Here is a 13,244-nt window from a genome sequence, read left to right as displayed (position 1 = left end):
AGAGCCATAGCAACGTTTTTTCTCCATACTTTGGATTTACAAAAGGTATATTAATCTCAGACTCTAAAAATTACGAGTTGGCCCTTGTGGGGGTGATTTCCAAATGTCTACATGTGTGTGCAGACCAGTTTTTCTAACTTTGTTGCTGAAAGTCCTGAGTTGAATGTGTTGACATGTCAGAATCAGTCATCTATTAAATTTCCTCTTGGAATTTAACCCTTGGAATCCTGGTATCATTCTGATAGTTCTGTGCTGCACTCCCTCTAAGATTTGTGCCAGCCATGGAACTTTGCCGATTAGAAAGAATATTCCCTGATTTACTGTAACTTACCCACTAGTTTTGTTCAATGTCTATTGGGCATATGGCTAGAACTACATGCAAGACATGTAAATACATTCTTTCCATCAGTATTTAATATCTTTGATATTGAACAATATAATTTCCTAAAGCTTGAGGGCTGTCAGCAGTAGCATGATTATAATGGATAGGCAACAGTGGTTGCTAGGACAAAGGTGAAGGTGTGGCATCAGTCTGTGCAGGTGATCCCCATTGTCCTGGCGCGACCATTCAAGATAGAACCTCGGGCCACAAATCTCAATTCACTCTCTCATCAAAATAAAGTTGCTTCCAGAATAACTGTTGAAAGAATGAAGGTGAAATTGCTAGTTCTTTTCTACGTTTTAGTTATTAGAACATAGACTACAGAGCTCTATTTAAAAGGAAATAGTTAATTTAAAAAAATATATAAGATTTAAAAGAAACAGGAAGAAACAGAAATACAAAGTAAATGTTTTCAATTGCTGTTGAAGAATGATCACCTGAACATATTGTTTTTTCGAGGCTGCAAGCCCATGATCATATAATGGCAATCTTAATATAAAAGTATTATTACCAAAATTATCCAAATGAAATTAAAATTTCTGAGCTAGGATCACATTTCTTAAAAAAGTGAGCTAATTGGGATCAGTTAGCATGGCTTTGAGTGGGTCAGATCATGTCTTACAAACCATTGGGTTTTTTGAAGAGGTGGCAAAAGTGTTTGATGAAAGTGGGCCAGTGGATGTTGTCCACATGGACTTCAGTAAGGTCCTTCATGGTACAGTGCTCCAGAAGATTACGATGCATGCCATGAGATCCACGGGACTTGGTTGTTTGTTTTCAGAACTGACTTACACACAGAAGGCAGAGGGTAGCAGTGGAAGGATGTTATTTTCACTTGAGCCCTGTGACCAATGGTGTTCTGCTGGGATCAGTGCTAGAACTCTTGTGTGTGATATATATCAATAACTCGGACACAAATGTAGATGGGTTGGTTATTAAGTTTCAAGATGGCACTAAAATTGATGGAGTTACAGACAATGAAGAAGCCTGTCAAAGGATACAGCAGGATATAGATAAGTTACAGATATAGACAGAGAAATGTCAGATGGAGTTAATCCGGGCTAGTGTAAGGTGTAGCACACTTTGGAAGATTAAATGTAAAGGGAAAGTATACAGTTAATGGCCCTTAACACGCACGCACACACACTCGCACCTATCTGATATTAAAAAAAGACAAAGAAGTATTAGTAAGTACAAGAGCTAGATATTCCTCTACATACTTTCCTATCTGTCCCTTTTATTGCCATCCATAAACAATAGTGCCAGATCTGGGGTAGTTGCAGTCAGCCTTCAGTTTGATGAGGGACAAGCATGTTTAGATCACACCTCTCCCTTTATTTTGTTTTGCCAAAGTTCATGTTTTTTGTGTTTTAGGACTGTCTACTCTTTTCAAGAGACTTTATTGGTGTGATAATGATCTTTCCAAATATATTCTGTAGCAGTTGTCCTACTCCAACTCGGCATGGGAAATCCATCTCCAAGACTTTCTTCTTTGCCTACCAATGGTTGCAAGCCTACATGAGAGATTTCTAGCAGATCAGAATAGTCAATTATTCCCTTTTATAGAGTTTTTGTCTTAACTTTACGTAACATAGAAAATAGGTGCAGGAGTAGGCCATTTGGCCCTTCGAGCCCGCACCGCCATTCAATATGATCATGGCTGATCATCCAACTCAGTATCCTGTTCCTGCCTTCTCTCCATACCGCCTGATCCCTTTACCCACAAGGGCCACATCTAACTCCCTCTTAAATATAGCCAATGAACTGGCCTCAACTACCTTCTGCGGCAGAGAATTCCAGAGATTCACCACTCTCTGTGTGAAAAAAGTTTTCCTCATCTCGGTCCTAAAAGATTTCCCCCTTATCCTTAAACTATGACCCCTTGTTCTGGACTTCCCCAACATCGGGAACAATCTTCCTGCATCTAGCCTGTCCAACCCCTAAAGAATTTTGTGAGTTTCTATAAGATCCCCCCTCAATCTTCTAAATTCTAGCGAGTACAAACTGAGTCTATCCAGTCTTTCTTCATATGAAAGTCCTGACATCCCAGGAATCAGTCTGGTGAACCTTCTCTGTACTCCCTCTATGACAAGAATGTATTTCCTCAGATTAGGAGACCAAAACTGTACGCAATACTCCAGGTGTGGTCTCACCAAGACCCTGTAACAAGTTTTGACAGACATTGTTCCTTAAACAATATACCTGCAACACTCAAGCCTTGATGATTTAAAAACTGAAAGGTCTGCTCATTTTATGACCATGATCCTAGATCCACTGCCCACCAATATGCCGACTGTGTAGCATCACTGTGGCATTGTGGCTGCAGCTCATGGAGAAAATCCTGAAGCTTACTATGGCTGCAACATTCTCCCTGGAGCAGCAATATACTTCCAATTTATGCAGCATGTTAACCTATATAAATTCACTGTTCCTCCATTGGTGCTGAGTCACTGGCGGGATTCATGACCTTACTTTATTATTGGACATCCATCATCGTAGAGTTGTAGAGGTTCAAGAGAAAGGCCATCATCACCATCACAGCAATAAATCCAGTCTTGTCAGTGACAACTGCTCCCTGAGAATAAATAAAAAAGTGTTAACTACTTAATTAATCATTTAGGTGATCCTGTTTAAGGGATGAATATTGCTTAGGGATTTGGGAGAACGTGCTGCTAATTTGTCATGGGTTATTTTGCATCCTGATGAGAAAATGGGATCTCATGCAAAACATTGCATTTATATAAATGATTAAGAAAGTACTGCAGATGCTGGAAAAGTCGAAGGTAGACAAAAATGCTGGAGAAACTCAGCGGGTGAGGCAACATCTGTAGAGCGAAGGAATAGGCGACGTTTCGGGTCAAGACACTTCTTCAGACAGATGTGGGGGGCGGCGGGAAAAAGAAAGGAAGAGGGGGAGATAATTTATCAGTATTTAACAAAAAAATGCAATACTCCGAATTATAGGCCAGCATATAGGTCAGTGAGCTTTACAAGATTGACAGAGTAATTGTTGGAGGTTCGTAGAAACAGGATTTACTTCCATTAAAAACATATATACACATTAGAACAAATCAGTATGGGTTTGTGTAGGGGAGGTCCTATCACATTGAGTTTCTATTGAGTTTTTGAAGAAGTAATGAAGATGATTGATGAAGATAGGGCAGTAGATGTTGTGCACAGGGACTTTGTAAAGGACTTTGACAAGGCCTTTGAGGATAGGTCCAGAAGATTAAGTATGGATGGCTATAGAAAACAGATGATTCTGACAAGGATAATTCTCAGAAATTGAATCCTTACATAACCCGGGAACTGCCAACATTCTTTGCACATACTCTCACATCCAAGCATGAAGCTGGTTGACTCAGAGCCTCTGCATTAAAGGTGGAAAGATCAAAGGAAAATGTGTCGATGCCATCATTCTCAATACCTGGATAAAGTACCACATTTCCATAAACAGATTCCCACTGCAAAGTCAAATAAATATAAGCATATACTACTTCCTAAGGACAAGCTTCACTTAGCTTGCCCTTTCGGAGATATGATCTTGATCAGGGAAAATTCCCTTGAGTCCATGCTGCAAAACATTTTCATTGAACATTATTTATCCTTTTCATTGTCAGAAAAAAATGGATGCACGTGTGCATTGGGCTACTTCAGAAATGAACTACTTTACACTTTCTTTCCACAGTCAAGTCTACTGTGTGGAAAATGCACATGGCCAGTTGGTACGAGACCTTGACTTTAATCCTAACAAGCAGTACTATTTAGCAAGCTGTGGTGATGACTGTAAAGTGAAGTTTTGGGATACCAGAAATGTTCAGGAACCAGTCAAAGCTTTAGAAGAGCACTCGCACTGGTAAGTAATTGTCTTAATTTTCTCAAACAGCATTGCTGCCTCATTCATTTCGGTATGCATATCGTTGAAAATATTTTGGGTCGACCTTCTGAAAGCTGTGCTTAAATAGATTAGAATGATAAGAGCCAATGCTCTGTCTTCCTCGGAATTGTTGACTGTTATGGAGAAGACTATTGTTCCTTGCCTCATGGAGTCTTGGAACAATCTAACCTCTCTCTTTTAATTTTCTCTGTAACCTCCATACTGTAACATACAATGGCTAAGTTACCCACCAACCTAAAAAGAAACTTTGTGATACGAGAGGAAATTGGAGTAAACCCATGTTCTGCAGAGGGTAGTGAGGGGAGCAGAGAGGATTATTGGCGTCTCCCTACCCTCGGTACAAGAACTGTTCCAGAGCCGCTGTCTGAAGAAAGCACAGAGAATTGCCAAGGACAAACTGCACCCCCTCCACACACACCTGGATCTCTTGCCATCAGGCAAGAGATATCGAAGCATCAAAGCCCGGACTACGAGGCTGCTAAACAGCTTCCTACCACAGGCTGTGAGGCTGCTAAACAGTCACTCTGCACTCACAGTCACTTGACTTGACTCTGCGGCTGGCACGGACACTTTAATAACTGGCACTGGCCACTCAAATCAGCGGCCCCGGACATTTTTTTATGATTGGTTTACTGTTTTTAACATTGTGTTTTTTTACCTGATTTTAACTATTTATTCTGTTCCATCAGGGACTGGATTGATTTTTTTTTAGTGTTATTATGTGAGAAGTGTTTTAAATTTCATGTGCGAGGCTCCGCTATTCACTGGGAAACGTCTTTTCATTTTGCACTGTACTTGTTGCTTGCAAGATGACAATAAAGGTTGATTGATTGATGTGTTCATGGAAAATGTGCAGCCTTCGCACAGATATCACTGGAGGTCAGGACTGAACTTGAGACTTTGAAGCTGTGAAGCTACAGTTCCACTCTACCATTGCGCCACATAGCCATGAGGTTGGGAGACTGCCATTAATATCATATTATTTTACCTTTTCTGTTGTGTTTTAAAAAAACTAGTTTTTTGATCGCATCTGATTTTAGTGCCAGTTTAAGCCATAATTCTGCTCCTAATTGATACATGGATATTTTAAATTTTAAAATGGTTCACTTTTAGTTCTTTGACTCTCTGCCCAAAAGCAGGATAGTATTGTGTAGGTGCTGTGGCTGAAGTTACATATCTCATTAGAAATCGTAGTACATTCCCTAGCTATCTCCGACTCCAAAGTGAGCTCACTTCTAATGGATTCATGTTCATAAGTGATAAGAGCAGAATTAGGCTATTCGGCCCATCAAGTCTACTCTGCCATTCAATCACAGCTGATCTAACCCTCCCCCAACCCCATTCTTCTCCCTTCTCCCCATAACTCCTGACACCCGTACTAAGCAAGAATCTATCTATCTCTGCCTTAAAAATATCCATTGATTTGGCCTTAACAGCCTTTCGTGGCAATGGATTCCACAGATTCACTGTCCTCTGACTCGAGAAATTCTTCATCATCTACTTACTAAAGGAACGTCCTTTTATTCTGAGGGCATGACCTCCGGTCCTGGACTCTCCCACTCGTGGAAACATCCTCTCTACATACACTCTATCCAAGCCTTTCACTATTCGGTAAATTTCAATGAGGTACCCCCTCATCCTTCTAAGCTCCTGCGAGTAGAGGCCCAGCGCCATCAAACGCTTATGTTAACCCACTGATTCCTGGGATCATTCTCGTAAACCTCCTCTGGACCCTCTCCAGCGATGAACTTTGTGTGTTGGATTGGTAATCTACAAAGCTCCACATGCATTTGTGCACAAGTCATACCACAACCTTTGCTTCTATAATTTCTCACGGTTGAAGTATAGGGACAGGAAGAAAAAGAGATGTTGCAGATCAAAGGGGCTGGAAAGAGAATCAAGGGATAATGAGATATGACAGGTCAGGAGGAGGATTTCTCTTGGGTTGGGAATTGATCAACAGTTTGTGACTGAATACTGTCAAGACCAGAGTGGACCTGGCAAAAGACTGGGGATTGAATGCAGGCAGATATGATGATTCATGTCACGGTGCACGATCAGCAATATCTGTGCACCTACCTGCGCCTGTATATGGAGAGACATGCTGCAGTTCATGGAAGTGCTCATTGTGTTCACCAGTGCTATCAGATTGCAAATGAAAGTTGAATGCCGCTGTGCAAAGATTTTATACCGTGTGATTGTAAGTATAATAATTGATTTCTTTTTTGATATATGTTAAATAAGTAAATTTGTTTTCAAAAATACAAGCTGTATCAGGTAATTTTAAGAAAAATTGCTGCCTGAATCCACCAAAGATAATGAAGGTACCAAAAAGCATAACCTTTCCCCACTGCTTAAAATTCTTCACTGATCAAATTTCTGACTTTATTATTCATTTTTTAATTGCTCCCAGGGTCCTTTAAGCATGCCATGGATTGCAGCCAGATTAACGCATCCAATGTCTCCTGTTGGCTCTGTGCTTTCTTGCAATTTAGCTTGGAGCATGGCTCTGCTCATTTTCAAAAGGGCCCCACAAGTGAGATGCCCGTTTAGCATCTGTGGCCTGCTGGAAATGAGGCCCAAGGCCCAATTTGGAGCAAGACTTAACGCTGTTGGAAGCGAAAATAGTTAATAAATAAACGGTACAGGCAAGCATTAGATTCATTGGAATGTGTAAGAAAGAAATGCAGATGCTGGTTTAAACTGAAGATAGGCACAAAATGCTGGAGTAACTCAGTGGGACTGGCAATATCTCAGGAGAGAAAGAATGGGTGACGTTTTGGGTCAAGACCCTTCTTCAGACTGACGTCAGGCGGGGGGGAGATAAGGAAGTGAGAAGGCGTGAAAACAGGGCAAAGGGAATGGAGACCAAAGAAAATGTAGACCATAACATTATAAGCTGGGAGAAAGTAACTACAAAGCAAACAGAGAGAAAATATAGTCAGAGCCAGTAAGACCGGTCGGAGAACTGGTAAGAGGGAGGGATGGAGAGAGAGGGAAAGCTAGGTTTACTTGAAGTTAGAGAAGTCGATGTTCATACTGCTGGGGGAGGCCCAGGACAGAAAGGTGTGTGGGAATGGAAGGGGGAGTTAAATTGTTGAGCAACCGGGAGATCTGGTAGGTTGAGGCAGACTGAGTGGAGGTGTTCAGTGAAACAATCACCTAGCCTGTGATATATAAGAGTCCACACCTGGAACAGCGAATACAGTAGATGAGGTTGGAGTAGGTGCAAGTGAACCTCTGCCTCGCCTGAAAAGACTGTTGGAGTCCTTGGACAGAATCGAGGGGGGAGTGACAGGTGTTGCATCTCCTGCGGTTGCAGGGGAAAGTACCTGCGGAGGGGTGTTTGGGATCTTTCTTTATTTTTCTGTATTTAAGTATTCAGCACACAAAGATTTATATGATTCCTCCAAAAATTTATTTTCCTGTATGCAGGGTGTGGAGTGTCCGATACAATCACTCACATGATCAGTTGGTGCTGACTGGCAGCAGTGACAGCAGAGTCATTCTTTCCAACATGGTGTCCATTTCATCAGAGCCGTTTGGCCACTTAGTGGATGATGATGATTTAAGTGACCAAGAGGAGAACCAGCAAGAAGAGAAGTATGTTAATTGTCACTTAATTATAACCTCCGAAAGACGGTAGCAATTTACAGACAAATGTGAGACATTCTGTACCAGCATCAACATCTAATGTACATGAATAATTTCTGTTTGTTAAATGTAGCTTTCAACCTTAGTTTGTGGGAATAGAAAATGTAGCTCTAAAAATAAAGGTGTAATCTTAGATTAGGGACGTGTAAATGAAAGTCGGCACAATGCACCAACCTTGCTGTTCTCCAAGTAATGCCACAAGATCTTTTATGTGTGTTGGGGTGGAAGATTGCAACCTTCACATGGTCCATCCCGTTTCGACAAATGCAATCAACCTGGCGTGCACAAGATAGATATAGATAGATAGATAGATATGCCATTTATTGTCACTATACATGTACAATGAAATTAAAAGCTGCTCGTACTCAGTGCATACATATAATTTAGTACAAAAAACAAGAAACAGAAAACAAAAAACAAAAGGGAGAAGGGGGGGGGGGGGGGGGGAGATAGGTGCACAATTCTGCGGCGCTATATACATATATACAGATGGAAGTCCGGGTGTTGGGCTGTGAAGTTAGTGCATGTTTGAATTTAGAGTAGTTATAATTTTCGGAAACAAGATCAAATAGAACAAGTTGTCTTACAACTTTAGGCTGAGCACGCCATACGCAAGAAGAAGAAGTAGATCCTTTATGTGCACTTGACCAGATAGCTGAGCCTTGGATTAATGAACACCTTAATGTTTCCTGCCAAAAGTACAACATTTCTCTCCATAACTGAACAGAAGTTAGGTTTTGTGTTTAGTTCATAGAATGGAATTTGAACTCTTGTTCTTCATTTATATATTCATTTACTTCCATTATTTTTGTGTATTTTGTGTGTTTATTTTCTTTCAGCCTTAAAATGGAAGAAAAAATCACAACTATGCTATTCCTTTATTTTCTCTCTGCTAAAAAATATTGCACGGAGGGAGTGAAGAGTTATAGGCCTGTCCCACTTAGGCGATTTTTTACGTGCCCACAGGCGACTAGGCCGTCGCCAGGGTGCCGCCTGTATGGGCGTGAGTAGTCTCCTCAGTCGCCCAAAGAATCGTAGCGTTTTTCTGGTCGCCGCTGGATTTTGAAATGCTCAAAACTTTTCGGCGACAGTTGGCTTGACGCCAATGAGTGTAGCTTGACTTCCCCTGACGTAGGGTTTGTCGTAGGTTGTCGCCAGGATGACGCAGGTTGTCGCCAGTGCTGATTTTGGTGAATTCCATTGGCGACTATCTGCGTCAACTGGCGACAGGTACCGGCGACTGAATTGTGTTAAGTGGTTGCCGACAGGGTCGTAGCTTGTCGCGGGTGGACGTAGGTTGTCATAGGTGTGGACGTCCTAATGGGTCGCCGGTTGTCGGTAGCTTGGCGCAGCTTGACGTCAACTAGGTGGTAGGTTGTTGGAGACATTGTCGTAGACATTGTCATGGGGGGTCCAGTCGCCAGTTTTTCGTTTTTTTAAATTTTAAGCAATGCAGGGGCTATTCACCAGGTGCCAGAAGTATTTAATCATATATTGAATTTTCTTTATAGGAAAGAGCCACTACAGGACAGCATAATAGCTACTTATGAAGAGCATGAAGATAGTGTTTACGCAGTGGAATGGTCCTCCGCTGACCCCTGGTTGTTTGCATCTTTAAGTTACGATGGAAGACTTGTGATAAACCGGGTACCACGGGCATTAAAGTATAGTATTTTGTTATAAATTTGTAGCACAATAAATTCAGTTTTTATTCTTAAACTATGGAAGTACGTCGTTTGTTAAAATACAATATTACCCTGGAAATAAATTAACAAATAAATAAATGTAATATATCTGCTACATTGCCGAAAATCTATATATTACTAAAAGTCTGATCTTGACCACTTCCTGTTGTTCTGTATATCGATTTTAGAAAAAACGCTGCCACTTAAGGCTGTGTTTTTTGGACATTTTACTCAGTCCCCCTCCGCTGCGCAGGACGAGAGGATTTTTCCCATCGATGAAAAAAAAAGTTATTAGTGTATAAAAAATGTTGAGATTCTCTCTCCTAAAGGCCACACCCCTTCCGGAGGCACTATAAAACCCGGAAGTGCTGAGTGCCTCAGCCAGTCTCTGCAAGATGGGGGAGCGAGAGGGTCACGTCTCAATCGGAGCTGTGAATAACACTGAAGTGTGAGTGGTTTTACTGACCTGTGGTTTGAAAATATAGTTTGGAAATGCTAAAGCTGTGTTGCCTTTGGTTTGGAAATGCTAAAGCTAAAGCTGTGTTGCCTAATTAAAGTTGCCTTGCCTTCTATATAATTAAAAATCTAATCTTGACCACTTCCTGTTTGCGCTTTATATTAATTTTAGAAAAAAACGCTACCATGTGTGGCTGTGATTTTCGGCCATCTTACTTAAAGTCCCCCTACGCTTATCAGGTGCCGAGGATTTTTTCCATCAATGAAAAATAAAAGAGTTATTAGTGTTAAAAAAATGTTTAGATTCTCTCCCCTGTCAAACACGCCATGAAGGCCACTCCCCTTCTGGTGGGAGGGGGGCAGGGACTATAAAACCCAGAAGTGTGGGCGTGGCTCAGTCTCTGCAAGATGGAGGATGGAGAGGTCACGACTCGCTGTCTTTTGTGGCTTTGCACCCTGCTTGAAATGGTATGAAACTGCACTTTTGAATTTGATGGCCTTGCATCCTGCTTGAAGTGGTAAGAAACTGCACTTGAATTTGGTGGCCTAACAGCCTGCTTGAAATGGAATTTCAAGGAATAGCTGAGAGTCAACTACCAGCCCACCAGCCGTGAGTGAGTGAGCTGCCAGCACAACAGGCTTGAGTGACTGAGCCGCCAGCCCAAGTATCCATACTAGCCCTCTGGAAACCAGTCCCTTCAGCCCACACCCATACTAGCATGACAGAAAGCACCCCCCCCCTCCCCCCTCCCCCCTCCACTGGCCACCAATATTGGAATTGGTGGAGAGGTGAAATATTGCGTTGGGGGACCAGCCCTCCCGTGTGATGCTGGGACCCAACGGGTCCCACTTAGTCTAGTAATAAATAATGATCGACACAAATGCATTTTGTAAATTCAGTCTATTTACACAAGTTGAAAGAGTTTGAATAATTATGACAATAGATAATAGACAACAGGTGCAAGAGTAGGCCATTCGGCCCTTCAAGCCAGCACCGCCATTCAATGTGATTATGGCTGAGGTATACATTCAACATCTTTCACTGACCACATTGAAGTAGCCTATTTAAACTTTCATCAGATCTGAGAGAAGGCAGAAATATGTTGTTTTAAGTTGCGGAGAAGCCGTGGGGTGGCGGCAAACAGCTAACACGAGTGGCGGTGATGCTGGTAGAAGGGTGTCCAGGATTGTTAATTGTGGCTGATCTGGAGATAATGTCTGGAGATAATGTCTGGAGATAATGTAAGAGGTGAATTAAGGAAAAGAAGAAGGAAAGAAACGCCATGCTGGAACAGTGAGGTACAAAACACTGAGTTTGTTGGAAATACCCCCACCATACTCTGACATCATAATAAAAAATGCTGGAAAAAAAACTCAGCAGGTCAGATAACATGTGAGGAAAGATAAATGTAACAGGCTGATGACCCTTCTTTGAGGGTATGAGACGTGAATTGGTCAAAATAGACTGGCAATTGATTCTTAAAGGGTGGACGGTGGATATGCAATGGAAGGCATTTAAAGACTGCATGGATGAACTACAACAATTGTTCATCCCAGTTTGGCAAAAGAATAAATCAGGGAAGGTTGTGCATCCGTGGATAACAAGGGAAATCAGGGATAGTATCAAAACAAAAGATGAAGCGTACAAATTAGCCAGAAAAAACAGCCTACCAGAGGACTGGGAGAAATTCAGTCCAGCAGAGGAGGACAAAGGGCTTAATTAGGAAAGGGAAAATATATTATGAAAGAAAACTGGCAGGGAACATAAAAACTGACTGCAAAAGTGTTTATAGATATGTGAAGAGAAAACGATTAGTTAAAACAAATGTAGGTTCCTTGCAGTCAGAAACAGGTGAATTGATCATGGGGAACAAGGACATGGCAGACCAATTGAATAACTACTTTGGTTCTGTCTTCACTAAGGAAGACATAAATAATCTGCCGGAAATAGTAGGGGACCGGGGGTCAAATGAGATGGAGGAACTGAGTGAAATCCAGGTTAGCCGGGAAGTGGTGTTGGGTAAATTGAATGGATTAAAGGCCGATGAATCCCCAGGGCCAGATAGGCTGCATCCCAGAGTACTTAAGGAAGTAGCTCCAGAAATAGTGGATGCATTAGTGATAATTTTTCAAAACTCTTTAGATTCTGGAGTAGTTCCTGAGGATTGGAGGGTAGCAAACGTAACCCCACTTTTTAAAAAGGGAGGGAGAGAGAAAACGGGGAATTACAGACCAGTTAGTCTAACATCGGTAGTGGGGAAACTGCTAGAATCAGTTATTAAAGATGGGATAGCAAGCACATTTGGAAAGTGGTGAATTCATTGGACAAAGTCAGCATGGATTTATGAAAGGCAAATCATGTCTGACGAATCTTATAGAATTTTTTGAGGATGTAACTAGTAGAGTGGATAAGGGAGAACCAGTGGATGTGTTATATCTGGACTTTCAGAAGGCTTTCGATGAGATCCCACAAAGAGATTAGTATACAAACTTAAAGCACATGGTATTGGGGGTTCAGTATTTATGTGAATAGAGAACTGACTGGCAGACAGGAAGCAAAGAGTAGGAGTAATCGGGTCATTTTCACAATGGCAGGCAGTGACTAGTGGGGTACCGCAAGGCTCAGTGCTGGGACCCCAGCTATTTACAATATATATTAATGATTTGGACGAGGGAATTGAATGCAACATCTCCAAGTTTGCGGATGACACGAAGCTGGGGGGCAGTGTTAGCTGTGAGGAGGATGCTAGGAGGCTGCAAGGTGGTTTGGATAGGCTGGGTGAGTGGGCAAATGCATGGCAGATGCAATACAATGTGGATAAATGTGAGGTCATCCACTTTGGTGGGAAAAACAGGAAAGTAGACTACTATCTGCATGGTGGCCAATTAGGAAAAGGGGAGATGCAATGAGACGTGGGTGTCATGGTACACCAGTCATTAAAAGTAGGCATGCAAGTGCAGCAGGCAGTGAAGAAAGCGAATGGTATGTTAGGATTATTAGCAAAAGGATGGTATGTTAGGATTCATAGCAAAAGGATTTGAGTATAGGAGCAGGGAGCTTCTACTGCAGTTGTACAGGGTCTTGGTGAGACCACACCTGGAGTATTGCGTACAGTTTTGGTCTCCTAATCTGAGGAAAGACATTCTTGCCATAGAGGGAGTACAGAGA

General features: G+C 41.8%; 1 protein-coding gene across 2 annotated transcripts in view; it reads left to right on the top strand.

Annotated features, from left to right (window-relative positions):
- eipr1 (EARP complex and GARP complex interacting protein 1) overlaps positions 1 to 9,653 on the top strand; it is a 60,588-nt gene extending 50,935 nt beyond the window's left edge. For both annotated transcript variants that reach the window (XM_055635256.1, XM_055635257.1), the window contains exons 7-9: positions 4,071 to 4,238; positions 7,716 to 7,883; positions 9,446 to 9,653. In XM_055635256.1, the coding sequence (XP_055491231.1) occupies positions 4,071 to 4,238; positions 7,716 to 7,883; positions 9,446 to 9,617 (508 nt within the window). In that variant the 3' untranslated portion in view covers positions 9,618 to 9,653. The remainder of the gene's footprint in view (positions 1 to 4,070; positions 4,239 to 7,715; positions 7,884 to 9,445) is intronic.
- The last annotated feature ends 3,591 nt before the right edge of the window (positions 9,654 to 13,244 follow it).

This window comes from Leucoraja erinacea, chromosome 5 (assembly GCF_028641065.1).
Source record: "Leucoraja erinacea ecotype New England chromosome 5, Leri_hhj_1, whole genome shotgun sequence".
NCBI lineage: Eukaryota > Metazoa > Chordata > Chondrichthyes > Rajiformes > Rajidae > Leucoraja > Leucoraja erinaceus.
This window is presented reverse-complemented; position numbering and strand designations above follow the sequence as displayed.